Source organism: Psittacula echo, assembly GCF_963264785.1.
Source record: "Psittacula echo genome assembly, chromosome: 1".
In the NCBI taxonomy this organism is placed as follows: Eukaryota; Metazoa; Chordata; class Aves; order Psittaciformes; family Psittacidae; genus Psittacula; species Psittacula echo.
In genome coordinates this window covers 107,114,718-107,142,022 of record NC_137735.1, presented here as the reverse complement: position 1 = coordinate 107,142,022, position 27,305 = coordinate 107,114,718, and the positions used below count along the sequence as shown (strand labels likewise).

Here is a 27,305-nt window from a genome sequence, read left to right as displayed (position 1 = left end):
TATCAAAGCTCTTCCCACAGACTCTCGCAAACCCCATTCTAAAAGCGTTTGCAGAAGCCTTGGGGAAAGACTGGCAAAATCTATGGGAAAAGCCAGTCAAGATGCCTGGCAAAATCTGTGGCAAAAGCCCTGGCAGAAGCCCTGGTAAAGTCTTTTGCAAACTCCTCCACAAAAGCTTTGGCAAAAGCCCAGGCAAAATCCACAGCAAAAGCCATGCCATAATCCATGAAAAAATCCTTTCAAAATTCCTGGCGAAAGCCCTGCAAGTATCCATGTGAATAGCCCTGGCAAAAGCCTTGGCAAATCACTGGAAACAAATGGGGAAAATCCTGATGAAATACCTGTCAGAAGGCTTGGCAAAACCCCTGGCAAAAGCCTTCCCAGAATCCCTGGCAAAAGCTTTGGCAAAAGCTCTGGGAAAAAAAAAACAAACAACAAAACGTTAAAAAAGTCCTGGCTAAATCACTGTGAAAAGCCCTGGCAAAAGTCTTGGCAAAAGTCTTGGCAAAATACAATACTTGGCAAAAGCCCCGGCAAAAGCCCCTCAAAAATCTGTGCTAAAATCCCTGTCCAAAGCCTTGGGAAAGGCCTGGCAAAGGCTTTGGCAAAATGCATGGCAAAAGCCCTGGCAAAATCCCTGCTCAAAACCCTGGAAAAAGCCTTGGAATAATCTTTAGCAAAGGCCTGGCAAAAGCCAGGGATCCCTTGGAAAACCTCTGGGAAGAGCCCGGGCAAAATTGCTGTTAGAAGCCTTGGCAAAAACGCTGGCAAAAGCCTGGGAAAAAGCCCTGGCAAAATCCCTAACAAAAGCCTTGGTCAAAGCCTTGACAAAAGTCCTGGCAAAATTCCCTGTAAAAGCCTTGGCAAAATCCCTGGCCAAAAAGAAGACAAGGCTTTTGCCAAGATTTTGCCAGGGAACTTATCAAAATTTCCCCAGGGATTTTGCCAAGGCTTTTGCCAGGGCTTTGGCCAGGGCGTTTGCCAAGGCTTTGGCCAAGGCTTATTCCAGTGTTTTTGCCGGGGATTTTGCCGAGGCTTTTGCCAGGGATTGTGCCATAGCTTTTGCCAGGACCTTCTCCAAGGCTTTTCCCAGGGCTTTTCCCAGGGCTTTTGCCAGGGATTCTCCCAAGCTTTTTACCAGGCATTTTGCCAAGGCTTTGGCCAGAAAGTTGACCCAGGGCTTTGGCAGGGCTTTTGTCAGACTGTTTCCCAAGACTTTTGAGAGGGATTTTACCAAGACGTTGGCCAGGGATTTTGACATAGCTGTAGCCAGGTTATTTGCTAAGGCTTTTGCCAGGGCTTTTGCCAAGGCTTTTGCAACTTCTTTTGCCAGGGATTTTGTCATGGATTTTGGCATGGCTTTTGCCAGGGCTGTTGCCATGGATTTTGACAGGTAGCTTGCCAAGTCTTTTGCCACGACTTTTGCCATGGATTTGGCCAAGGGTTTTCACAGTGCTTTTGTCAGGGCTATTGCGAGGGATTTACCAAGGGATTTTTCCAGGGCGTTTTTTCAGGTATTTTACCAGGAATTTTTCCAGGGCATTTGCCATGGATGTTGAGCGGGAATTTGCCAGGGCTTCTGCCAGGGCTTTTGCCAGGGCTTTTCCCAGTGCTTTTCCCAGGTTATTTTCCATGGATTTTACCTGGACTTTTCCCGAGGCTTCTGCCAGGGATTTTATCAAAGCTCTTCCCACAGACTCTCGCAAACCCCACTCTAAAAGCGTTTGCGGAAGCCTTGGGGAAAGACTGGCAAAATCTATGGGAAAAGCCAGTCAAGATGCCTGGCAAAATCTGTGGCAAAAGCCCTGGCAGAAGCCCTGGTAAAGTCTTTTGCAAACTCCTCCACAAAAGCTTTGGCAAAAGCCCAGGCAAAATCCATAGCAAAAGCCATGCCATAATCCGTGACAAAATGCCTGTCAAAATTCCTGGCGAAAGCCCTGCAAGTATCCATGTGAATAGCTCTGGCAAAAGCCTTGGCAAATCACTGGAAACAAATGGGGAAAATCCTGATGAAATACCTGTCAGAAGGCTTGGCAAAACCCCTGGCAAAAGCCTTCCCAGAATCCCTGGCAAAAGCTTTGGCAAAAGCTCTGGGGAAAAAAACCAAACAACAAAACCTTAAAAAAGTCCTGGAAAAATCACTGTGAAAAGCCCTGGCAAAAGTCTTGGCAAAAGTCTTGGCAAAATACAATACTTGGCAAAAGCCCCTCAAAAATCTGTGCTAAAATCCCTGTCCAAAGCCTTGGAAAAGGCCTGGCAAAGGCTTTGGCAAAATGCATGGCAAAAGCCCTGGCAAAATCCCTGCTCAAAACCCTGGAAAATCCTTGGAATAATCCTTAGCAAAGGCCTGGCAGAAGCCAGGGATCCCTTGGAAAACCTCTGGGAAGAGCCCGGGCAAAATTGCTGTTAGAAGCCTTGGCAAAAACGCTGGCAAAAGCCTGGGAAAAAGCCCTGGCAAAATCCCTAACAAAAGCCTTGGTCAAAGCCTTGACAAAAGTCCTGGCAAAATTCCCTGTAAAAGCCTTGGCAAAATCCCTGGCCAAAAAGAAGACAAGGCTTTTGCCAAGATTTTGCCAGGGAACTTATCAAAATTTCCCCAGGGATTTTGCCAAGGCTTTTGCCAGGGCTTTGGCCAGGGCGTTTGCCAAGGCTTTGGCCAAGGCTTATTCCAGTGTTTTTGCCGGGGATTTTGCCGAGGCTTTTGCCAGGGATTGTGCCATAGCTTTTGCCAGGACCTTCTCCAAGGCTTTTCCCAGGGCTTTTCCCAGGGCTTTTGCCAGGGATTCTCCCAAGCTTTTTACCAGGCATTTTGCCAAGGCTTTGGCCAGAAAGTTGACCCAGGGCTTTGGCAGGGCTTTTGTCAGACTGTTTCCCAAGACTTTTGAGAGGGATTTTACCAAGACGTTGGCCAGGGATTTTGACATAGCTGTAGCCAGGTTATTTGCTAAGGCTTTTGCCAGGGCTTTTGCCAAGGCTTTTGCAACTTCTTTTGCCAGGGATTTTGTCATGGATTTTGGCATGGCTTTTGCCAGGGCTGTTGCCATGGATTTTGACAGGTAGCTTGCCAAGTCTTTTGCCACGACTTTTGCCATGGATTTGGCCAAGGGTTTTCACAGTGCTTTTGTCAGGGCTATTGCGAGGGATTTACCAAGGGATTTTTCCAGGGCGTTTTTTCAGGTATTTTACCAGGAATTTTTCCAGGGCATTTGCCATGGATGTTGAGCGGGAATTTGCCAGGGCTTTTGCCAGGGCTTTTCCCAAGGCATTTCCCAGTGCTTTTCCCAGGTTATTTTCCATGGATTTTACCTGGACTTTTCCCGAGGCTTCTGCCAGGGATTTTATCAAAGCTCTTCCCACAGACTCTCGCAAACCCCATTCTAAAAGCGTTTGCAGAAGCCTTGGGGAAAGACTGGCAAAATCTATGGGAAAAGCCAGTCAAGATGCCTGGCAAAATCTGTGGCAAAAGCCCTGGCAGAAGCCCTGGTAAAGTCTTTTGCAAACTCCTCCACAAAAGCTTTGGCAAAAGCCCAGGCAAAATCCATAGCAAAAGCCATGCCATAATCCGTGACAAAATGCCTGTCAAAATTCCTGGCGAAAGCCCTGCAAGTATCCATGTGAATAGCTCTGGCAAAAGCCTTGGCAAATCACTGGAAACAAATGGGGAAAATCCTGATGAAATACCTGTCAGAAGGCTTGGCAAAACCCCTGGCAAAAGCCTTCCCAGAATCCCTGGCAAAAGCTTTGGCAAAAGCTCTGGGAAAAAAAACCACAAACAACAAAACCTTAAAAAAGTCCTGGAAAAATCACTGTGAAAAGCCCTGGCAAAAGTCTTGGCAAAAGTCTTGGCAAAATACAATACTTGGCAAAAGCCCCTCAAAAATCTGTGCTAAAATCCCTGTCCAAAGCCTTGGAAAAGGCCTGGCAAAGGCTTTGGCAAAATGCATGGCAAAAGCCCTGGCAAAATCCCTGCTCAAAACCCTGGAAAAAGCCTTGGAATAATCTTTAGCAAAGGCCTGGCAAAAGCCAGGGATCCCTTGGAAAACCTCTGGGAAGAGCCCGGGCAAAATTGCTGTTAGAAGCCTTGGCAAAAACGCTGGCAAAAGCCTGGGAAAAAGCCCTGGCAAAATCCCTAACAAAAGCCTTGGTCAAAGCCTTGACAAAAGTCCTGGCAAAATTCCCTGTAAAAGCCTTGGCAAAATCCCTGGCCAAAAAGAAGACAAGGCTTTTGCCAAGATTTTGCCAGGGAACTTATCAAAATTTCCCCAGGGATTTTGCCAAGGCTTTTGCCAGGGCTTTGGCCAGGGCGTTTGCCAAGGCTTTGGCCAAGGCTTATTCCAGTGTTTTTGCCGGGGATTTTGCCGAGGCTTTTGCCAGGGATTGTGCCATAGCTTTTGCCAGGACCTTCTCCAAGGCTTTTCCCAGGGCTTTTCCCAGGGATTCTCCCAAGCTTTTTACCAGGCATTTTGCCAAGGCTTTGGCCAGAAAGTTGACCCAGGGCTTTGGCAGGGCTTTTGTCAGACTGTTTCCCAAGACTTTTGAGAGGGATTTTACCAAGACGTTGGCCAGGGATTTTGACATAGCTGTAGCCAGGTTATTTGCTAAGGCTTTTGCCAGGGCTTTTGCCAAGGCTTTTGCAACTTCTTTTGCCAGGGATTTTGTCATGGATTTTGGCATGGCTTTTGCCAGGGCTGTTGCCATGGATTTTGACAGGTAGCTTGCCAAGTCTTTTGCCACGACTTTTGCCATGGATTTGGCCAAGGGTTTTCACAGTGCTTTTGTCAGGGCTATTGCGAGGGATTTACCAAGGGATTTTTCCAGGGCGTTTTTTCAGGTATTTTACCAGGAATTTTTCCAGGGCATTTGCCATGGATGTTGAGCGGGAATTTGCCAGGGCTTTTGCCAGGGCTTTTCCCAAGGCATTTCCCAGTGCTTTTCCCAGGTTATTTTCCATGGATTTTACCTGGACTTTTCCCGAGGCTTCTGCCAGGGATTTTATCAAAGCTCTTCCCACAGACTCTCGCAAACCCCATTCTAAAAGCGTTTGCAGAAGCCTTGGGGAAAGACTGGCAAAATCTATGGGAAAAGCCAGTCAAGATGCCTGGCAAAATCTGTGGCAAAAGCCCTGGCAGAAGCCCTGGTAAAGTCTTTTGCAAACTCCTCCACAAAATCTTTGGCAAAAGCACAGGCAAAATCCATAGCAAAAGCCATGCCATAATCCGTGACAAAATGCCTGTCAAAATTCCTGGCGAAAGCCCTGCAAGTATCCATGTGAATAGCTCTGGCAAAAGCCTTGGCAAATCACTGGAAACAAATGGGGAAAATCCTGATGAAATACCTGTCAGAAGGCTTGGCAAAACCCCTGGCAAAAGCCTTCCCAGAATCCCTGGCAAAAGCTTTGGCAAAAGCTCTGGGAAAAAAAACCACAAACAACAAAACCTTAAAAAAGTCCTGGAAAAATCACTGTGAAAAGCCCTGGCAAAAGTCTTGGCAAAAGTCTTGGCAAAATACAATACTTGGCAAAAGCCCCTCAAAAATCTGTGCTAAAATCCCTGTCCAAAGCCTTGGGAAAGGCCTGGCAAAGGCTTTGGCAAAATGCATGGCAAAAGCCCTGGCAAAATCCCTGCTCAAAACCCTGGAAAAAGCCTTGGAATAATCTTTAGCAAAGGCCTGGCAAAAGCCAGGGATCCCTTGGAAAACCTCTGGGAAGAGCCCGGGCAAAATTGCTGTTAGAAGCCTTGGCAAAAACGCTGGCAAAAGCCTGGGAAAAAGCCCTGGCAAAATCCCTAACAAAAGCCTTGACAAAAGTCCTGGCAAAATTCCCTGTAAAAGCCTTGGCAAAATCCCTGGCCAAAAAGAAGACAAGGCTTTTGCCAAGATTTTGCCAGGGAACTTATCAAAATTTCCCCAGGGATTTTGCCAAGGCTTTTGCCAGGGCTTTGGCCAGGGCGTTTGCCAAGGCTTTGGCCAAGGCTTATTCCAGTGTTTTTGCCGGGGACTTTGCCGAGGCTTTTGCCAGGGATTGTGCCACAGCTTTTGCCAGGACCTTCTCCAAGGCTTTTCCCAGGGCTTTTGCCAGGGATTCTCCCAAGCTTTTTACCAGGCATTTTGCCAAGGCTTTGGCCAGAAAGTTGACCCAGGGCTTTGGCAGGGCTTTTGTCAGACTGTTTCCCAAGACTTTTGAGAGGGATTTTACCAAGACCTTGGCCAGGGATTTTGACATAGCTGTAGCCAGGTTATTTGCTAAGGCTTTTGCCAGGGCTTTTGCAACTTCTTTTGCCAGGGATTTTGTCATGGATTTTGGCATGGCTTTTGCCAGGGCTGTTGCCATGGATTTTGACAGGTAGCTTGCCAAGTCTTTTGCCACGACTTTTGCCATGGATTTGGCCAAGGGTTTTCACAGTGCTTTTGTCAGGGCTATTGCGAGGGATTTACCAAGGGATTTTTCCAGGGCGTTTTTTCAGGTATTTTACCAGGAATTTTTCCAGGGCATTTGCCATGGATGTTGAGCGGGAATTTGCCAGGGCTTTTGCCAGGGCTTTTCCCAAGGCATTTCCCAGTGCTTTTCCCAGGTTATTTTCCATGGATTTTACCTGGACTTTTCCCGAGGCTTCTGCCAGGGATTTTATCAAAGCTCTTCCCACAGACTCTCGCAAACCCCATTCTAAAAGCGTTTGCAGAAGCCTTGGGGAAAGACTGGCAAAATCTATGGGAAAAGCCAGTCAAGATGCCTGGCAAAATCTGTGGCAAAAGCCCTGGCAGAAGCCCTGGTAAAGTCTTTTGCAAACTCCTCCACAAAATCTTTGGCAAAAGCCCAGGCAAAATCCATAGCAAAAGCCATGCCATAATCCGTGACAAAATGCCTGTCAAAATTCCTGGCGAAAGCCCTGCAAGTATCCATGTGAATAGCTCTGGCAAAAGCCTTGGCAAATCACTGGAAACAAATGGGGAAAATCCTGATGAAATACCTGTCAGAAGGCTTGGCAAAACCCCTGGCAAAAGCCTTCCCAGAATCCCTGGCAAAAGCTTTGGCAAAAGCTCTGGGAAAAAAAACCACAAACAACAAAACCTTAAAAAAGTCCTGGAAAAATCACTGTGAAAAGCCCTGGCAAAAGTCTTGGCAAAAGTCTTGGCAAAATACAATACTTGGCAAAAGCCCCTCAAAAATCTGTGCTAAAATCCCTGTCCAAAGCCTTGGAAAAGGCCTGGCAAAGGCTTTGGCAAAATGCATGGCAAAAGCCCTGGCAAAATCCCTGCTCAAAACCCTGGAAAAAGCCTTGGAATAATCTTTAGCAAAGGCCTGGCAAAAGCCAGGGATCCCTTGGAAAACCTCTGGGAAGAGCCCGGGCAAAATTGCTGTTAGAAGCCTTGGCAAAAACGCTGGCAAAAGCCTGGGAAAAAGCCCTGGCAAAATCCCTAACAAAAGCCTTGACAAAAGTCCTGGCAAAATTCCCTGTAAAAGCCTTGGCAAAATCCCTGGCCAAAAAGAAGACAAGGCTTTTGCCAAGATTTTGCCAGGGAACTTATCAAAATTTCCCCAGGGATTTTGCCAAGGCTTTTGCCAGGGCTTTGGCCAGGGCGTTTGCCAAGGCTTTGGCCAAGGCTTATTCCAGTGTTTTTGCCGGGGACTTTGCCGAGGCTTTTGCCAGGGATTGTGCCACAGCTTTTGCCAGGACCTTCTCCAAGGCTTTTCCCAGGGCTTTTCCCAGGGATTCTCCCAAGCTTTTTACCAGGCATTTTGCCAAGGCTTTGGCCAGAAAGTTGACCCAGGGCTTTGGCAGGGCTTTTGTCAGACTGTTTCCCAAGACTTTTGAGAGGGATTTTACCAAGACCTTGGCCAGGGATTTTGACATAGCTGTAGCCAGGTTATTTGCTAAGGCTTTTGCCAGGGCTTTTGCAACTTCTTTTGCCAGGGATTTTGTCATGGATTTTGGCATGGCTTTTGCCAGGGCTGTTGCCATGGATTTTGACAGGTAGCTTGCCAAGTCTTTTGCCACGACTTTTGCCATGGATTTGGCCAAGGGTTTTCACAGTGCTTTTGTCAGGGCTATTGCGAGGGATTTACCAAGGGATTTTTCCAGGGCGTTTTTTCAGGTATTGTACCAGGAATTTTTCCAGGGCATTTGCCATGGATGTTGAGCGGGAATTTGCCAGGGCTTTTGCCAGGGCTTTTCCCAAGGCATTTCCCAGTGCTTTTCCCAGGTTATTTTCCATGGATTTTACCTGGACTTTTCCCGAGGCTTCTGCCAGGGATTTTATCAAAGCTCTTCCCACAGACTCTCGCAAACCCCATTCTAAAAGCGTTTGCAGAAGCCTTGGGGAAAGACTGGCAAAATCTATGGGAAAAGCCAGTCAAGATGCCTGGCAAAATCTGTGGCAAAAGCCCTGGCAGAAGCCCTGGTAAAGTCTTTTGCAAACTCCTCCACAAAATCTTTGGCAAAAGCCCAGGCAAAATCCATAGCAAAAGCCATGCCATAATCCATGACAAAATGCCTGTCAAAATTCCTGGCGAAAGCCCTGCAAGTATCCATGTGAATAGCCCTGGCAAAAGCCTTGGCAAATCACTGGAAACAAATGGGGAAAATCCTGATGAAATACCTGTCAGAAGGCTTGGCAAAACCCCTGGCAAAAGCCTTCCCAGAATCCCTGACAAAAGCTTTGGCAAAAGCTCTGGGAAAAAAAACCAAACAACAAAACCTTAAAAAAGTCCTGGCTAAATCACTGTGAAAAGCCCTGGCAAAAGTCTTGGCAAAAGTCTTGGCAAAATACAATACTTGGCAAAAGCCCCTCAAAAATCTGTGCTAAAATCCCTGTCCAAAGCCTTGGGAAAGGCCTGGCAAAGGCTTTGGCAAAATGCATGGCAAAAGCCCTGGCAAAATCCCTGCTCAAAACCCTGGAAAATCCTTGGAATAATCCTTAGCAAAGGCCTGGCAGAAGCCAGGGATCCCTTGGAAAACCTCTGGGAAGAGCCCGGGCAAAATTGCTGTTAGAAGCCTTGGCAAAAACGCTGGCAAAAGCCTTGGAAAAAAGCCCTGGCAAAACCCCTAACAAAAGCCTTGGTCAAAGCCTTGACAAAAGTCCTGGCAAAATTCCCTGTAAAAGCCTTGGCAAAATCCCCGGCCAAAAAGAAGACAAGGCTTTTGCCAAGATTTTGCCAGGGAACTTATCAAAATTTCCCCAGGGATTTTGCCAAGGCTTTTGCCAGGGCTTTGGCCAGGGCGTTTGCCAAGGCTTTGGCCAAGGCTTATTCCAGTGTTTTTGCCGGGGGCTTTGCCGAGGCTTTTGCCAGGGATTGTGCCACAGCTTTTGCCAGGACCTTCTCCAAGGCTTTTCCCAGGGCTTTTCCCAGGGATTCTCCCAAGCTTTTTACCAGGCATTTTGCCAAGGCTTTGGCCAGAAAGTTGACCCAGGGCTTTGGCAGGGCTTTTGTCAGACTGTTTCCCAAGACTTTTGAGAGGGATTTTACCAAGACGTTGGCCAGGGATTTTGACATAGCTGTAGCCAGGTTATTTGCTAAGGCTTTTGCCAGGGCTTTTGCAACTTCTTTTGCCAGGGATTTTGTCATGGATTTTGGCATGGCTTTTGCCAGGGCTGTTGCCATGGATTTTGACAGGTAGCTTGCCAAGTCTTTTGCCACGACTTTTGCCATGGATTTGGCCAAGGGTTTTCACAGTGCTTTTGTCAGGGCTATTGCGAGGGATTTACCAAGGGATTTTTCCAGGGCGTTTTTTCAGGTATTGTACCAGGAATTTTTCCAGGGCATTTGCCATGGATGTTGAGCGGGAATTTGCCAGGGCTTCTGCCAGGGCTTTTGCCAGGGCTTTTCCCAGTGCTTTTCCCAGGTTATTTTCCATGGATTTTACCTGGACTTTTCCCGAGGCTTCTGCCAGGGATTTTATCAAAGCTCTTCCCACAGACTCTCGCAAACCCCACTCTAAAAGCGTTTGCAGAAGCCTTGGGGAAAGACTGGCAAAATCTATGGGAAAAGCCAGTCAAGATGCCTGGCAAAATCTGTGGCAAAAGCCCTGGCAGAAGCCCTGGTAAAGTCTTTTGCAAACTCCTCCACAAAATCTTTGGCAAAAGCCCAGGCAAAATCCATAGCAAAAGCCATGCCATAATCCGTGACAAAATGCCTGTCAAAATTCCTGGCGAAAGCCCTGCAAGTATCCATGTGAATAGCTCTGGCAAAAGCCTTGGCAAATCACTGGAAACAAATGGGGAAAATCCTGATGAAATACCTGTCAGAAGGCTTGGCAAAACCCCTGGCAAAAGCCTTCCCAGAATCCCTGGCAAAAGCTTTGGCAAAAGCTCTGGGAAAATAAACCCAAACAACAAAACCTTAAAAAAGTCCTGGAAAAATCACTGTGAAAAGCCCTGGCAAAAGTCTTGGCAAAAGTCTTGGCAAAATACAATACTTGGCAAAAGCCCCTCAAAAATCTGTGCTAAAATCCCTGTCCAAAGCCTTGGGAAAGGCCTGGCAAAGGCTTTGGCAAAATGCATGGCAAAAGCCCTGGCAAAATCCCTGCTCAAAACCCTGGAAAAAGCCTTGGAATAATCCTTAGCAAAGGCCTGGCAAAAGCCAGGGATCCCTTGGAAAACCTCTGGGAAGAGCCCGGGCAAAATTGCTGTTAGAAGCCTTGGCAAAAACGCTGGCAAAAGCCTGGGAAAAAGCCCTGGCAAAATCCCTAACAAAAGCCTTGACAAAAGTCCTGGCAAAATTCCCTGTAAAAGCCTTGGCAAAATCCCTGGCCAAAAAGAAGACAAGGCTTTTGCCAAGATTTTGCCAGGGAACTTATCAAAATTTCCCTAGGGATTTTGCCAAGGCTTTTGCCAGGGATTGTGACATAGCTTTTGCCAGGACCTTCTCCAAGGCTTTTCCCAGGGCTTTTGCCAGGGATTCTCCCAAGCTTTTTACCAGGCATTTTGCCAAGGCTTTGGCCAGAAAGTTGACCCAGGGCTTTGGCAGGGCTTTTGTCAGACTGTTTCCCAAGACTTTTGAGAGGGATTTTACCAAGACGTTGGCCAGGGATTTTGACATAGCTGTAGCCAGGTTATTTGCTAAGGCTTTTGCAACTTCTTTTGCCAGGGATTTTGGCATGGATTTTGGCATGGCTTTTGCCAGGGCTGTTGCCATGGATTTTGACAGGTAGCTTGCCAAGTCTTTTGCCACGACTTTTGCCATGGATTTGGCCAAGGGTTTTCACAGTGCTTTTATCAGGGCTATTGCGAGGGATTTACCAAGGGATTTTTCCAGGGCGTTTTTTTCAGGTATTTTACCAGGAATTTTTCCAGGGCATTTGCCATGGATGTTGAGCGGGAATTTGCCAGGGCTTTTGCCAGGGCTTTTCCCAAGGCATTTCCCAGTGCTTTTCCCAGGTTATTTTCCATGGATTTTACCTGGACTTTTCCCGAGGCTTCTGCCAGGGATTTTATCAAAGCTCTTCCCACAGACTCTCGCAAACCCCATTCTAAAAGCGTTTGCAGAAGCCTTGGGGAAAGACTGGCAAAATCTATGGGAAAAGCCAGTCAAGATGCCTGGCAAAATCTGTGGCAAAAGCCCTGGCAGAAGCCCTGGTAAAGTCTTTTGCAAACTCCTCCACAAAATCTTTCGCAAAAGCCCAGGCAAAATCCATAGCAAAAGCCATGCCATAATCCATGACAAAATGCCTGTCAAAATTCCTGGCGAAAGCCCTGCAAGTATCCATGTGAATAGCTCTGGCAAAAGCCTTGGCAAATCACTGGAAACAAATGGGGAAAATCCTGATGAAATACCTGTCAGAAGGCTTGGCAAAACCCCTGGCAAAAGCCTTCCCAGAATCCCTGGCAAAAGCTTTGGCAAAAGCTCTGGGGAAAAAAACCAAACAACAAAACCTTAAAAAAGTCCTTGAAAAATCACTGTGAAAAGCCCTGGCAAAAGTCTTGGCAAAAGTCTTGGCAAAATACAATACTTGGCAAAAGCCCCTCAAAAATCTGTGCTAAAATCCCTGTCCAAAGCCTTGGGAAAGGCCTGGCAAAGGCTTTGGCAAAATGCATGGCAAAAGCCCTGGCAAAATCCCTGCTCAAAACCCTGGAAAAAGCCTTGGAATAATCCTTAGCAAAGGCCTGGCAGAAGCCAGGGATCCCTTGGAAAACCTCTGGGAAGAGCCCGGGCAAAATTGCTGTTAGAAGCCTTGGCAAAAACGCTGGCAAAAGCCTTGGAAAAAGCCCTGGCAAAACCCCTAACAAAAGCCTTGGTCAAAGCCTTGACAAAAGTCCTGGCAAAATTCCCTGTAAAAGCCTTGGCAAAATCCCTGGCCAAAAAGAAGACAAGGCTTTTGCCAAGATTTTGCCAGGGAACTTATCAAAATTTCCCCAGGGATTTTGCCAAGGCTTTTGCCAGGGCTTTGGCCAGGGCGTTTGCCAAGGCTTTGGCCAAGGCTTATTCCAGTGTTTTTGCCGGGGATTTTGCCGAGGCTTTTGCCAGGGATTGTGCCACAGCTTTTGCCAGGACCTTCTCCAAGGCTTTTCCCAGGGCTTTTCCCAGGGCTTTTCCCAGGGATTCTCCCAAGCTTTTTACCAGGCATTTTGCCAAGGCTTTGGCCAGAAAGTTGACCCAGGGCTTTGGCAGGGCTTTTGCCAGACTGTTTCCCAAGACTTTTGAGAGGGATTTTACCAAGACGTTGGCCAGGGATTTTGACATAGCTGTAGCCAGGTTATTTGCTAAGGCTTTGGCCAGGGCATTTCCCAAGGCTTTTGCAACTTCTTTTGCCAGGGATTTTGTCATGGATTTTGTCATGGCTTTTGCCAGGGATTTTGCCAGGGCTGTTGCCATGGATTTTGACAGGTAGCTTGCCAAGTCTTTTGCCACGACTTTTGCCATGGATTTGGCCAAGGGTTTTCACAGTGCTTTTGTCAGGGCTATTGCGAGGGATTTACCAAGGGATTTTTCCAGGGCGTTTTTTCAGGTATTGTACCAGGAATTTTTCCAGGGCATTTGCCATGGATGTTGAGCGGGAATTTGCCAGGGCTTTTGCCAGGGCTTTTCCCAAGGCATTTCCCAGTGCTTTTCCCAGGTTATTTTCCATGGATTTTACCTGGACTTTTCCCGAGGCTTCTGCCAGGGATTTTATCAAAGCTCTTCCCACAGACTCTCGCAAACCCCATTCTAAAAGCGTTTGCAGAAGCCTTGGGGAAAGACTGGCAAAATCTATGGGAAAAGCCAGTCAAGATGCCTGGCAAAATCTGTGGCAAAAGCCCAGGCAAAATGCATGATGAAGACACGCCATAATCAATGACAAAATGCCTGTCATAATTCCTGTCAAAAGCCCTAAAAGTATCCATGTAAATAGGCCTTGCAAAGCCATGACAAAATTCTTAACAAAACCCCTGGCAAAAGTCCTGAGGAAATCTCTAGAAGAACCCCTTCAAAATCCCTGGCAAAATCCATGGCAATATGTCTGACAGAATCCGTCGCAAAATCCTTAACACTGAATCCCTGCGAAATCTTTTTGAAAAACGCCTAAGAAACACCCTGGGAAAATCCCTGGGAAAAGCCCTGCCAAAATGACTGGGAAAATCTTGTTAAAATCCAGGGCAAAAGCCTTAGCAAAATCTCTGCCAAAATCTCTGTGTGGTTTTTAGCTCATCACCTAGATGGCCCTCTCCACCACTCTGGGCTTTGTATTATCCTCTCCTGAGTCTAAGTCAAGGATGCACAAGAAGCCAGGAGGAAGCAGAGACAGCACACCTGACCCAAATCAGCCAAAGTAGTATTCCGTACCACAGCACGTCATGGACAGTATATTAATTGGCGGGTATTACCCAGAAGGCCCAGATCGCTGTTCGGGTTGGGCTGGGTATCAGTCGGCGGGTGGTGAGCAGTTGTGTTGTACATTACTTGTGTTCATTGTTTTATTTTCCTTTTCTCTTTTTACTTTTATGTTCTCTTTCCCTGTTATTTCCCTTATCATTATTATCATTAGTGGTGGTAGTAGTAGTAGTTTTGTATTGTACCTTAGTTATTGGACTGTTCTTATCTCAAACCGTGGGGTTTACATTCTCAAGATTTTCTTCCCCATCCTGCCAGGAGGTGGGGAGTGAAGGAAGAGAGGATTAAGCAAGCAGCTGCATGGGTCTGAGTTACTCGCTGGGCTTGAACCATGACAGTGTGTCACATGGGGACAGCTTATGTGCAGGAGAGGATATGGTATATAAGTGATTGTTTGTTCTTTCTAGTGAGAGCTTTCATGTTTATTTGCTCCTGTTTTGCATTTCCTAAAACAAGAGCCACTACTGTTTTCCCTGTATTGTATGAAGTTAGAAGAAAACTTCGTTGGTCGTCCACCAAGTAAGACAGAGTTTGGATCTAAGTACTCAACATTTCAAGAATCAGCCTTTCCCCCTCAAGCCATGGGAAGAGAATAAGGAGAAGTAGCAACTTGTTTAATAATTTGAGTTAGGGAGCTAAGAAAAAGAAGGTAATGAGAAAACACCATTTTTACATTCTGTGTTTTGCACACCAGAATTTTTCCTGTGTCTAACAAAGACTGGTGAAGATGCTGCTTGCCTCAGAGACAGGGAGCTCCAGGAAGAGTTGTGAGGTGGGAGGTAATGGTGAATTCCCAGGAAAACCCTGCTTCACCCTGTGCATTGGGTGTTGGTAATGTGGGGCTGCAGGGACTGCCTCTTGCCAAATACAGCTGCTTCCTGCCAGCCTATTGCAGGGCACAGGTGAGCCCATCAGCTGTGGTACATCTGTGAAAGTATATTTAAGAAAGAGGAAAATATAAAAATTAAAAATGCAGTACACATGTGTTGAGAGAGAGAGGAGTGAGGGGAAAGAAGTGTGAGAAAAACCATCCTATAGATATCAAAGTCAGAGAAGAAGAGGAGGAGGCCTTCCAGTCACTGGAGCAGAGATTTCCCCCACAGTCCCTGGAGGAGGCCACGGTGAAGCAGGTATTTCACTGCAGCCTATGGAGAGGACCACACCAGGGCAGGTATCCACATGGGAGCCCACAGAGCATCCCAGATTACAGCAGGTTGCTGTGCCCGGAAGGAATCTGCAGCCTCTGGAAAGCCCATTCTGGAGCAGGCTTCTGGCAGGACCTGTGGCCTGTGGAAAGCTGCCCATGCAGGAGCAGTTTGTAAAGGACTGTAACTGTGGGAAAGGACCCACAAATGGAACAGGGGGAAAGCGTGAGGAGGAAGGAACGTTAGAGAAGAACTGTTATGGACTGACTGTAGCATTCCTTTACCAATACATCTGCACTGATTTCATGGAGGGAGCAGAAGAGCTGGGAATAAAGGAGTAAAGTTGAGCCTGGGAAGAAGAGGAGGGTGGTGGAAAGGTGTTTCAGTTATTTTGTAGTTGTTTCTATTTTTAATTGGTAATAAATTATTTTTCCCCAGATCAAGTCTGTCTTGCCTGTGATGGTAATTGGTGAGTGATTTTTACTGTCTTTATTTCAACCCACGAGCTTTTCCATCTTATTTTCTCTCTGTCCTTTTGAGGAGAAGGATTGAGAGAACTGTGTGGGCATCTGACAACCAGTTCAGGTCAATCCACAACACTGTGGAAGCCTCTGGTAGCCTATTTCAGATTACATAGGAGCTTATAGCCTGATGTGGCTCTGATGGTGGTTGGTTGCTATAACCCCATCATGAGAAGAACAAATTGTGCTAGAGCCACAGACTGTTCACCCTTGATCTGCATGGGGGATTTCATAGCCTTAATTCTCTAATTGTTCTCTGACAGTTGCAGAGACTGGCACACTTTCAGGGGGAATAAAGCAAAATAAAAGATAATGTTATGGCAATCCTTTAAGTTACGCAAGATAAAATGTCTTAGGCTTAAAAAAAAAACAAACCACAAACAACAATCCCCCCCCCCAAAAAAAAAAGCTAAGAAAATGAAGGTGATATTTGCTGTCTGTCTTGACAAACACAATTCTAAGTAGTGAAGCTTTCAGACACAAATAGAAAAAGCATTCTATTCTAAATCTTCATTTATTCTTCCAAGAAAAGTATGTAGTCCCATGGTTCTGACTGAAGCACTGTAAGAGATCCTCATTACTCTGTTAATTAGGAACTGCCTTCTCTATGTCCATCTAAACTGTCCAGAAATATATCATTTTCAAGATCCATCTATCTTGTAACTAAAGTGAAACATGCCTCAGATGCAGAAACTTGGTATATAGACACTTGGGAAACTCTTTTCAAGTAAATTATTGAAATGAGAAGAAATGAGGGCCAAGTCCCTTAGTGGTTACAGATGCTGTAATTGTGAAGATAGAAAAGCAAGCAGAGCTATTCTGATTTATGGTAACTGAGGATCTTGCCCTTGTACAGGTAGGAATGTACTTAAAAATATAAGCAATGGATCTGATTTACAACTTTTTATGTGCCAGCATGAATTTCAAGTAATGTATAAATCAGGAGCTATTCAGTACATTTATTTTTGATTCATGGACTGATACTTTGCAGATGTAAAGGCAATGTAAAGGAGAAGAGAACCAGGCTGAGTATCTGATGAAACTTTTAATTTGATTGCTCTATTTCAGTAATCTTTGACTTTCAGTATACGGACTTCATGTCTGGACTATTATTCATAGCTGGACTATTCCTGAAGGGTCCATGAAAGATAGTAAAGAAATGCAAGCTGACTGTTAGTAGACCAGATGGATATATGCTTCCACCAGAAAATGTCTAGTGTCCAGGAAAGTACCAGTTGCACTTGGTTTATATAAGAGTACTTCAGAGCTCCATCCTGATTTTCTGAAGTCAAAGAAAGCTTTGCTAATGACTTCAGCAGCAGCAGGATGTGCTTCTGCTCACTGTATTCTTCTTGTAGCCAAGTTGCTGAGCCACATAGCTGTTACTGCCTTAGCTGTTTGAATGGTCCTTTTGCTAACAAATTGATTTAAATATGTCTGCTGAACCTGTAACAAGGGCAGAGTAGTATTGAAATGTCTATGAGTTTCCCTCTGACTTGTGCATGGTACAAATAGCTGGCACAGCATCTTTAGCATGAACCCCCCCAGTACCTGCAATAGAGCTTGGTGGTGCCTGAGGAGGCAGTGACAGAATTGGCTTGCTTCTGTTTGTTTCAAATATGCTTATTGTCTGTCCATATTTACGATGGGTTAGGTGTTGAAGCCAGAAACCATTCATCTGAGCTCTCAGCCCCTGAGAAATGGGCCTTCCCTGTTCACAGTTTCTAGGGAGCCAAACTTGCATGGGTGCCATTGTAAGTGTATCAGCCAAGTGACTACAGTAATGATGACACTTAGCCATATATCAGATGAAGAAGAAAAGGTTGTTTTCCACCTGAATGGTGGAGAAAGAATGCTTGGAGACTCATTTCTTTTAATAGATGGCTACAGAGCTAGGACATCTGCCAGGGGTTACTGCTGTAGGTGGGCTATGCTAGTAAATTCAGTGGGCTTGTGACTGTTTCTTGGCACTGAGGCAAACTGGTATGGAATAGCCCGTGTCCAGACTGTTAAACACTTCTCAGCCTTTGAAACAGGATGGCTGCATGCAAACTGCCTGTTGGGAATGGTTTCTGACCAAGCTAGCTCCTGAAATGTGCCCAGGAAGCTGCTTGACCCAGAGATTATTCTAACAATTTGAATGTACAAAGGGTGAAGATACAGTGCCCAGTGACAGAACCCAACTCCCTTATTTGCTGAATGCTAAGCAGTGGAGGACATCTACTCAGATCTACTTAATTTCTGTTTGATAATGTGAAGATTGCTTACATTGTCAGAATTATGTTTTCTCTCCCTTTCCCTTTCTCTCCTCTCTCTCTCCCACCCCCCCCACCCCCACCCCCCAATTCTCCCTAGTAGTCCAAAGCACTGAGCTACATATTAAAGACCTGAAGCATTTGAACTGTGGTGGTTTCGTTTGTTTATTCAACTTGGATGGGGAGGGAAGAGGAGGAAGAGCTTCTCTACTTGTGTATAATGCTGCACAGTGCTGCGTTTTTGCTAGACAGCTAGTAAGTCTTGCTCTCATCCCACTGTTTATTTTTACTTCTCATCTCCCTTACAGAGAATTGACTGAGCCTCCTTATATGGCTTTTGTCATTTGTATGCAGCAAGCTGGATTTTCAGAAAGCTACAGAACTCAGAGAATTCACCATGCTAATATTCACTCTCTATACTGTGGTAATGGAATGACAAGAGCAAGGTGCAATTGATTGGCACATATCAGAGAGAAGAGGAAATATATTATACTCTCCGAATGCTACTAAGTTTGGGAAGAAACCAGATTTCTAATTTTGAATTATGTTTTTAATAGAGGAAACGGGGACTTTTAAAATATTTCCTTTGAAGTGTCTGATTGTGTTAACTGCAAAAGGATCAATAAAATCACTCCATGATCCAGTGCATCAGACCGCTGATACTGGAACGTACTTTTGTGACTGATGACTGTAAAATGACATGGAAAAAATTGGGTGGTAGTGCCATCACCTGGATCACCCTTATTTTATTAGCACAAAAAACACATTCCATGTGGGCAAAGACAGGTGCCTCATAAGCCCCAGAAGGGCATTTCCCAATGTTTTGAGCAGTAGAGCATCGTTGGCTCTCAGCATTCCTACCGAGAGCTTACATAACAGTGCAATCACGGCTGCTGTTCAAGTTGCTCTGCTGTGCAGAGCAGATACAGATGGTTTAACATTGTCTAGCAGGTCACCTGTGAGCCACACTCACCAAACTGTTGCATATGCAGTGCAACACTATCTCTGTCTGATTGTTATTTTCCCAGTTAGCTCTTCTGTTTATACTTACAATATAGTTTGCCTCAGATTTCCTGGTGCAGAAAATTAATAATAGCTCTTCATAAAACAGGGTAATTAGTGTAATGAGCTGGCATCTGGTATATGCATTTTTCTCCTGCAAAAGCCTAAAAATCTAAATAAACGTCTAAGCAACTGTACTGCTTAATAAAATAGTAGTCTTCCTTAACTAGAAGGTTGTGCTCTTAAATATTTTTTAGAGGCCTTCAAAATAATGGCCAGAAAGAATTCCAGAGATAATTCTGTGTTATTTGGTAAAGGAGTTAGTCTACCATTCCAGTCTCCTACCCTAAACTGCATATCTGAAAGTGCTGACATGGGAGATAGTATCCGGCACAACCACAGAAACCGTGAAATCCTCTCATCTGGCCACTGCTGCTCAGCAAGAACTATCTCAGTCCATATTTTTGTCATCAAATCAGATCTTGTGTTAAGAAACCAGGTTTTATTGCTCTCGTTGCTGTTGCTAGCCACACTGTTTCTTTTTGTGTCCTACATTCTGGTGGGTTCTCATAATCCTGTTTAAAACTTAAGGGACACCACAGCCAGTGACACCTGCAGAAGACCTCAACGCCTTGTACCCCTTCACTCAAGGCATCAGACTTACCCCAAGACTTCCTTCTGCACAAAACAGAACATCATTGCGTGGCAGCAGGCAGCACTCAATTAAGTTGGCTGCAGGTTTGTACCAAAGTCTAAGTGTTCACAGTCTTGGGACTTTAAATCAAAATCCTTCCATCTCTCAGAGGACAAGCACTGTGTGACTTGCAGATGGCATCACCCTCTCAGTCCTTCTGTCCTAGTGTTTGGGTTTCAGGGGTGCCTTTCAATATAGCAAGTTGCAGCGACCAAGAAACCCTTGTGCCATAGGGTTTGGGCCATATTTCCCTCAGTACTTTGAGAGAAGTTGTCTGTCACAAATACACCATGTTTGCTGGATCCTGTGGACATGAACAAAATCAGTCTGGTTTTAATCATGGAGAGAGGGTAAAAGAGGAAGCCATGGCCCTTCTCACCTACTTCTTGTTACTCCTACTTGTATGTGAGGAACCAGAGTCTTTATTTTTTTTTTTTGCTTCTCTGAAGTCCATTGGAACTTAAAGAGAGATGCCACTTGTTGTACCATTGTCTCAGAACAGACTTCTGTTCTGAAGTCACTACAAGATCACTGTTTCCAATTATAACACATTACCAGATTTGATATACATCCTATCCTTTGGGAACTCATCTGAAATGACTATGCACTTGCCACAGAAAGCTCATTTTCTGGAGCAGTAAGATTTATAGTTTATTCCAATCAAGTATGATTTTGCTGCCCCAATGTGGGCATTCCTTTTGCAAGTAATTTTTAATTATTATCATGTGAGGCTTCCTCCATGATGGTTCATGTCACTTTTCCTCCTCTCCTTGACATGTAGTTTTAGATTTAAGGTCAGATTCATTGTAGAAGGAAGCTGTGACAGCTCTATTGATTTCACTGAAGCTGTATCCAGCTGTGAATTTGAATGCTTTCTTTTGCTGGAATGGCTTAAAGTTGAAATGAAATGTGCAAGGCGTCCATGATTGTATACTTTCCTTGTAAGGAAGGGATGAACATAAGAAAAAAATTGGCTTTTATAAAATTGCAGCAAAGCTGTAAATAACAAAAACCTGTATTTTGCCGTCTTGCTTTCTATAAACAAAGCTTCTTCTGAAGGCAGTTACAATTCACTTAAGAGCAGATCCTGGATTAATGTTTAGAAAAACCAGAAATGCCTAAGAACTAGCCACAGTGTTCAGATTTGTGTAAAAAACCTCCTTTGATTCAAGCAGAAGGTAATTAAATGCTCATAGCTGTGGCTGAATTTGGCTCATTATGAATCCGAAAAAAAAACCCATCAGGCCAAATCTTTTGGTGTTGTTTAATTCTTATTCAAGTCTAATGAGGGCCAGAGGTGTCTTAAGTAATATAAGGCATCCCTGTACACCATATTGCACTGTCAGATACTTCCATTGCTGGTTGTGTTTTCACACATTGTGGGAATGTGGCTGGCAGGAGCTAAAATACTTACCAGCCATAGACTCCATATACAGACAATGAACGTTGACTCCACTGCTGCATGAAATCTCTACCCAAAGCTCAATAACTGAATAAAGCCTCTACATTTTACAGGGCAAAGAGATCATCTCTGTAGCTTGAAGTGGAAGGGCTGCTGTCATAGAACACATCTATGTGCTATTACTTTATTGTTTTTTAACTTTTAAAATTTAAGTGTATCTTCCAACTTACTCTTTTTCCATAGTAGCAAAAAAAGATACCCTGCAATCTTTAATTTAAATACTTGCAAATGTGTTTGGTTATTTATTGCTTTCAAGTCAGTGGACAAAAAAATAACTGATTTACTTATATATTTCTAGAAATGAACAGATTTGTACTGAATTCTCAGAAAAATTAGTGATTCTCCAGACTTAGGAGTATCTGATGACTGCCTAGTATATTTTACAGCTGTCTGTGAGCTCTGTCCCAGATCCCACATTCTTTTCCTGGGACATTGGGCAGAACTTACTTCATGAGACAGCTGAAATAAAAGAGAAACTGAAAAACGCATTTCAGATGCTTGAGGTTGATCTGACCCTGACAATCACAAAGGGTGAATTCAGGAGAGTGATCGAAACCTTTTTCTTCCGTCTAACAGAAGCTGAATTTGACGCTGTGCTGGCAGAGGTATGCTACGTTATTGCTATTCATAATCTTTGAGAGGCTGTTCCCATTTATGTAAAGAGCAAAATTTCAGTAGGAACAGGTTCCAGACCAGTGTTATCAAAAAGATGCTACACATGGTCAAAACCTTGGTTCAAATGAAAGTCACAGAAAACTTGCAAAAATAATGTGAACTAAATTTGACGATTGGTATGTTTATATGAGGATTTTGTCTGTGGTGTGTCTCACTATTTGAAAGAGTTGCAATTTACTAGCAGATTTTTTGATTTAAAAAAAAAACAACTCACAGCTTAAATTCATATACATGCAGTGTTATGAATATGCATAGATTACATTGTGAACTCTGAGTCAGAGACCAGCTGGTTTTTGTCTGCACAGGGAATTTCTCAACTCACTTTTGGTATTTGCTACCTTATAAACCATTGTCAGACTGGATTTGAAGGAACATTGGGTGTTTATATGATATTGTGACTGGCACTTATCCAAAAAGGGGGCAAATCTCATTCAAATCTTCACCAGCATTATTGTACACTTATGTTTATGTCCTGAAGGTGTGGATGACTAAGTTTTATATATTTTTTTCCTAATGTATTTGACTCTTGTTTCTGTAATTTGGTGAACTGATCTGTTGCATTTGCATTTTAAACTAATCAGTCTACAACGGGTTAAGCCCATTTCAGCAAAGATGGATATTAAGTTCTCTGCTAATGCTAAATCGTCATTAGGGAGACACATATACAGCTGAAACATATTGAATAGTCTTTTGAAACAAGAGAAGGATGCATCAGTGAGACTGAGAAGGAATATACTTCCATATATACATGTGAAATATCATAGAGCTAGAGAGTTGAGAAATCTGTCTTACATGAGGGAAATACTTGTAGGTTGTAACTTTTGGGGGGAGGGATTTTCCACATATTAAGTTTATGTTCTGCTTAATTCTAGACAAGTTGCTGAGAATTAGTAATGCATAATACACAAAACAAAATTGTGAGATAGATTTATTTTTTGTGTGTTTTAAGAAAAGAATGAGTAATGCTAATGAAGTATTTAAAAAAATCTGATATCACTGTAGAACTTATCCATGTATATTGAAATACAGATGCCAAATACTTCCTGTCAAAGTTCACTGAAATTGCCAGAAGTATTAACACACTTAAAAAGTTTTCTATACTATGCAGTAAAATTCCTCAAAAATCGTAGTCATGAATCACTTGTGAGTTGTCTAGCTCTGAAAGCAGAATCGAGCTGTTAATGTGAGCCTCAAGTGACATAGTGACATGATACAAGTTTTCCTAAATTGCTTTTTCTGCACATATACCTGGTGCAGCTGCCATAGGAATGTTTCCTGATTGCCAAAGAGAAGAGAACAGTCTGCTAAGCCACTGATCTGCTACTGGAAAAGTATGAACCTTTAAGACTAATCAGTCTGTTCTCTAAATTCACAGTGAAAGTTGTAGTGTATGAAAGGAACTGTAACTGATTCAGTTTAATAGGGATTTGAAAACGTGCCATTCTGCTTGATGTATTTTTAGGTAAAAAACAAAAGCTAAACCAAGGGACCCAGTAGTGAGAAAGTTACAATGTTTCAGGGTTCAATCCTTTAAGAGTGAATAACTCACAGCCATCTTCACTGCCAGTGTAAGTAATTTTTCAATAATAAAGTTGAGAAGACACCATCTGCGTGTGAACTGGGATTAAGTTTAGATTCTTATCTTCAATGAAGTAAAATGGAAATTAAAGCCATACTCTATGTAAAACCAGAAATAATTAAAAAACAAACCAAAACAACCCCACAAACCCCAAACACAAATCTGTGTTCTCACAGTAGCTTTATTAGCGGAGTGCTAAATATTTTTCACACCTCATCCCCTCCCCCAGTGACATTAAAGGGTGAAATTCTGCAAGGGGATCTGTGGGGAAATTCCTTTTCCTTCAGTTTGTCCTGTGGGTTTCTATGATCTTGCCTTCAATAAAGAGTTGCCTCAAAAAATATTCTGTAAATTCCAGTCCAACTTTGTTCCCAGCCAGTGCAAAGCTAAAAAAACTCCCAGACAAAGAGAGAATGGGGGAATGTAATACTGAGGATACAAAAATGGGATTAGGACTTTGAAAGGAAGCAGGAGGAAGAAGAGGAGCAGCAAAAGAAAAGAAGAAAAAGGGAGGGACCTAAGCCACTTTCTCCCAGAGAGACAGGGGAGCTTAAAAAATTCTAATTAATTAGTGAAAACTAATTAAATAACAAATGAGGGATCTTTCCTGGAATAAAAGGTTAATCTTTTCTTTATTACATGCAATATAATAAAACATTAAAGCTTTTTGTATGCCTGGGGTTGGATTTTCTTCCAGTGTTCAAGGAGAATAAGATGTTATTCTTGACTTCCTTTTAAACTCAGTAAAATGTGGGAAGTTAGGATCATGCTTAGACGATCTTGTCTTTCGGCCAACTAGTTTGCTAGAGAACTTCCCTGAGACTGCAATGCATGAAGGCAAAATTAATGGTAGGTTTGTTAGAGCTATCAGGCATAGAGATGTAATCTTACCACTAGAGGGCACTACAGGTGCTGTTTTCCAGGAATTTTGCTAGGAAGCATTACCAGAGCTAATTTCTCTCTCTAGTTAAAACTCATCCAATTCCACTAAATTCAGAGGCTGAAATGGTGGCGGAGCTTGTCTTCTAGGACCTCATCCCACAAATAAAGATCTAAATAAAACTGCACAAGGCCTTTCAGAAACAGTTAGTTAAGGCTGAAACCAGAGAAGGATGTGCAGAGAGTGGATTTTGACCCCTGCAGAACCCACCAGCGAAAGAGAACTTGGCTGCTAGCTGCTAACTCCTGAAATGACCTGCTTTGGTGCTTGTTGCAATCAATAGGTTGCGGAAACAAAACCAAGGTGATATGTTTTTAATTTTTACAAGAACATTAAAAGTTACTGGTGACGAATAGATCTCAGGTTTGTGCTGGATGAGAATAGGAGGAGAGAGCTGTAATCTGAAGAACTCTTGATGGGAGCAGAGGACAGGGGAAAACTAGCACTATAACTTTCTTGACCTTGGGACTCCTGTGTACTCTGTCCAGTACTTGGGACTCCTGAGTACCCTGATCCCAAGGGCTAGATCATCCCTTTGTGTGCTGTTTGACAGCCAGAAAAATACTTTAAGACAAAGTTTTTACACAAACAGCCATCACTGTTACTGTTCACTCTACTTGTGGTAGAGCAGCAGTTGTCCGAGCAAACCTCATAAAGTTCAACTAGACCTTTTGTTCAAAAGGTCCTGCACCTGGGTCAGGGCAATCCCAAGCACCAATATGGGCTGTGCAAGGAATGGATTGAGAGCAGCTCTCAAGAGGTCTTAGGGGTGTTGGCTGATGAGAAGCTCAACACGACAGCTCATACTTGCAGCCTAGAAAGCCAACTGTATGCTGGGCTGCATCAAAAGAAGCATGACCAGCAAGTGGAGAGAGAGACTTCTCCACACCTACTCCACTCTTGTGAGACCCCACCTGGAGTTCTGTGTTCAGCCCTGGGGCCCCAACACAAGAGGGATGCGGACCTGCTTAAGTGAGTTCAGAGGAGTTCATGAAGACGATCAGAGGGCTGGAGCACATCTCCCATGAAGACAGGCTGAGAGACCTGGCCTTCTTCAGCCTGGAGAAGGATCCAGGGAGACCTTAGAGCAGCCTTCCAGTACCTATAGGGGCCCACAGGAAATCTGGAGAGAGACTTTTTACAAGGGCATGTAATGACATAACAAAGGCGAATGGCTTTAAACTGACAAAAGGGAGATTTAGGTTAGATATTGGGAAGAAGTTCTTTCCTGTGGTGATGGTGAGTCACTGGCACAGGTTGCTCAGAGAAGTTGTGGCTGCCCCATCCCTGGCAGTGTTCAAGGCCAGGTTGGATGGGGCTTGGAGCAACCTGGGCTAGTGGAAGGTGTCCCTGCCTGTGGCAGGCAGGTTGGAATTAGATCACCCAAACCATTTTGTGATCTCTGTTCTGCTTAGGGTCCCAGATTTTCTCCAAGAGCAGTGTAGAGCTGTGGAGAACAGCCTCGATGAAGGCTATTTCCTTGCTTTTGTTCACATGCAAAAAAAATCCTTTCCCACTGGTGTCCTGTCCTGGGTTCAGCAGCAGCAGTCAGTTTTTCTCTTTCTTAGTAGCTGTTGCAGCACTGTGTTTTTGACTTTCGGCCTGGGAATGGAGCTGATAACACCGATGTGTAGACTGACCAAGGACTTCGTGAGTCTCATGCTCTGCCAGGGAGGAGGGGAAGCCGGGAGGAAGCAGGGACAGGACACCTGACCCAAACTAGCCAAAGAGGTATTCCATACCACAGCACGTCATGCCCAGGATGTAGAACTGAGAGTGGCCCGGAGGGGCTAGAACGCTGCAGGGTGGGGGTGAGGTACCGGCTGGTGAGCGGTTGTATTCTCTTGCCTTGTTATTTCCTTTATCATTATTATTATTGGTGGTAGCAGTAGTGATTTGTGTTATACCTTAGTTATTAAACTGTTCTTATCTCAACCCGTGGGAGTTGCATTCTTTTGATTCTCCTCCCCATCCCTCCAGGAGCGGAGGGAAGAAAGGTGGGGGGGGAAGTAGACTGCGTGGTTCTGATTTACGGCCTGGGCTTAAACCACGACAGTTCTTTTTTTGGCGCCCAACGTGGGGCTCGAAGGGTTGAGATAACGACAGATCTGACCAAGGCACAATGCTGATTTATTGGCTCTCAAAGTTGTTTCTCTTGATGTCACAGTTTCAGTATGCAGTAGCTTACTTAGAGCCGGTATTTGCTGTGTTAGTGTTTATCAAGCGTGGGCCTTGGGCTAAGGTTCTTGTTTCATTGTATTTTATGTTAATGGCTTGTAATGCGGGCGGGCTCCGGCAGCAGGGCGGGATGGACGTGGCCGTGGACTTGTACCTGGCCGTCCCGCTGCTCTTCACCGTCCTGGCCCTCGTCCTCGCATCCATCTTTGTGAGGCTGCGGGGAGCTGAGGGGGAGCGGCCCCGGGAGCCGGCGGCGGCCGAAGCGGCCCGGGAGAGGGGCCCCGGGGACCAAGCGGCGGCGGGAGCGAGGCTGGAGGCCGGGAAGGAGGCGGCTGCTGAGCAGAGGGAGGAGGCGGCGGAGGAGCCGAGCCCCACGGCCGAGCCCAGCCCCGCGGCGGCCGAGAGCATCCCCCAGCAGCCGTCCGCCGAGCCCCGTGAGCCCGAGCCCCAGGAGGATGCAGGAGACCCCGCAGCACTTTCCAGCAAGGCAGAGGAGGAAGATCTGGACTCGGAAAAAGAGAAGCTGGTGGTGAGAGAGCCGGCAAGCACAGCAGCTACAGCCCCAGTGACAAGCACAGCAGCATCATTTGAGAGTTCTGACGGTTTTGAATGGCCTTTGGGTACCCTTGGAACCTGCCTGCTGATTGTGATGGGGATCACCATGTTGGCACACACACAGAGTGTGTTTTACCCATGGCCATTTTGTCTGATCCCGAGAGTTAAGCAGAGTCAGGTTTGGGTCTTGTCTGGGTTTAGACGACGATATACGGGGACCAAGAGGTTTTCCCCAAGGCTGGACAGTCATGAGTGGCAGGGTGTGTGGGACAGTATGGGTGAGTATCTAATCCACTGGGCCCCTCCAGTGCTTTGGAAGCATCGGAGATGGAAGGCAGCTGTATGGAGTCCCCGACGACAAGTTGCAGAAACTGCTGCAGGGGAGGGTGAATTATTTTGAGCCTGATGGGCCCATGACACTTCAGGCCATCAGGGCAGAGATGCAACATAGAGATGGACTCATGATCGAGGGGTGGACTTAGCAATAGACACTAT

The 27,305-nt window shown here is 44.9% G+C and overlaps 1 protein-coding gene across 1 annotated transcript in view; it reads left to right on the top strand.

The window, feature by feature from the left end:
• Positions 1 to 21,377: 21,377 nt before the first annotated feature.
• The window catches only part of EFCAB6 (EF-hand calcium binding domain 6), a gene marked incomplete at both ends in the record, with an annotated part of 111,726 nt that continues 105,798 nt past the window's right edge, over positions 21,378 to 27,305 (top strand). The window contains 1 exon segment of the mRNA XM_080609804.1: positions 21,378 to 21,488. Within this exon segment, the coding sequence (XP_080465930.1) occupies positions 21,378 to 21,488 (111 nt within the window).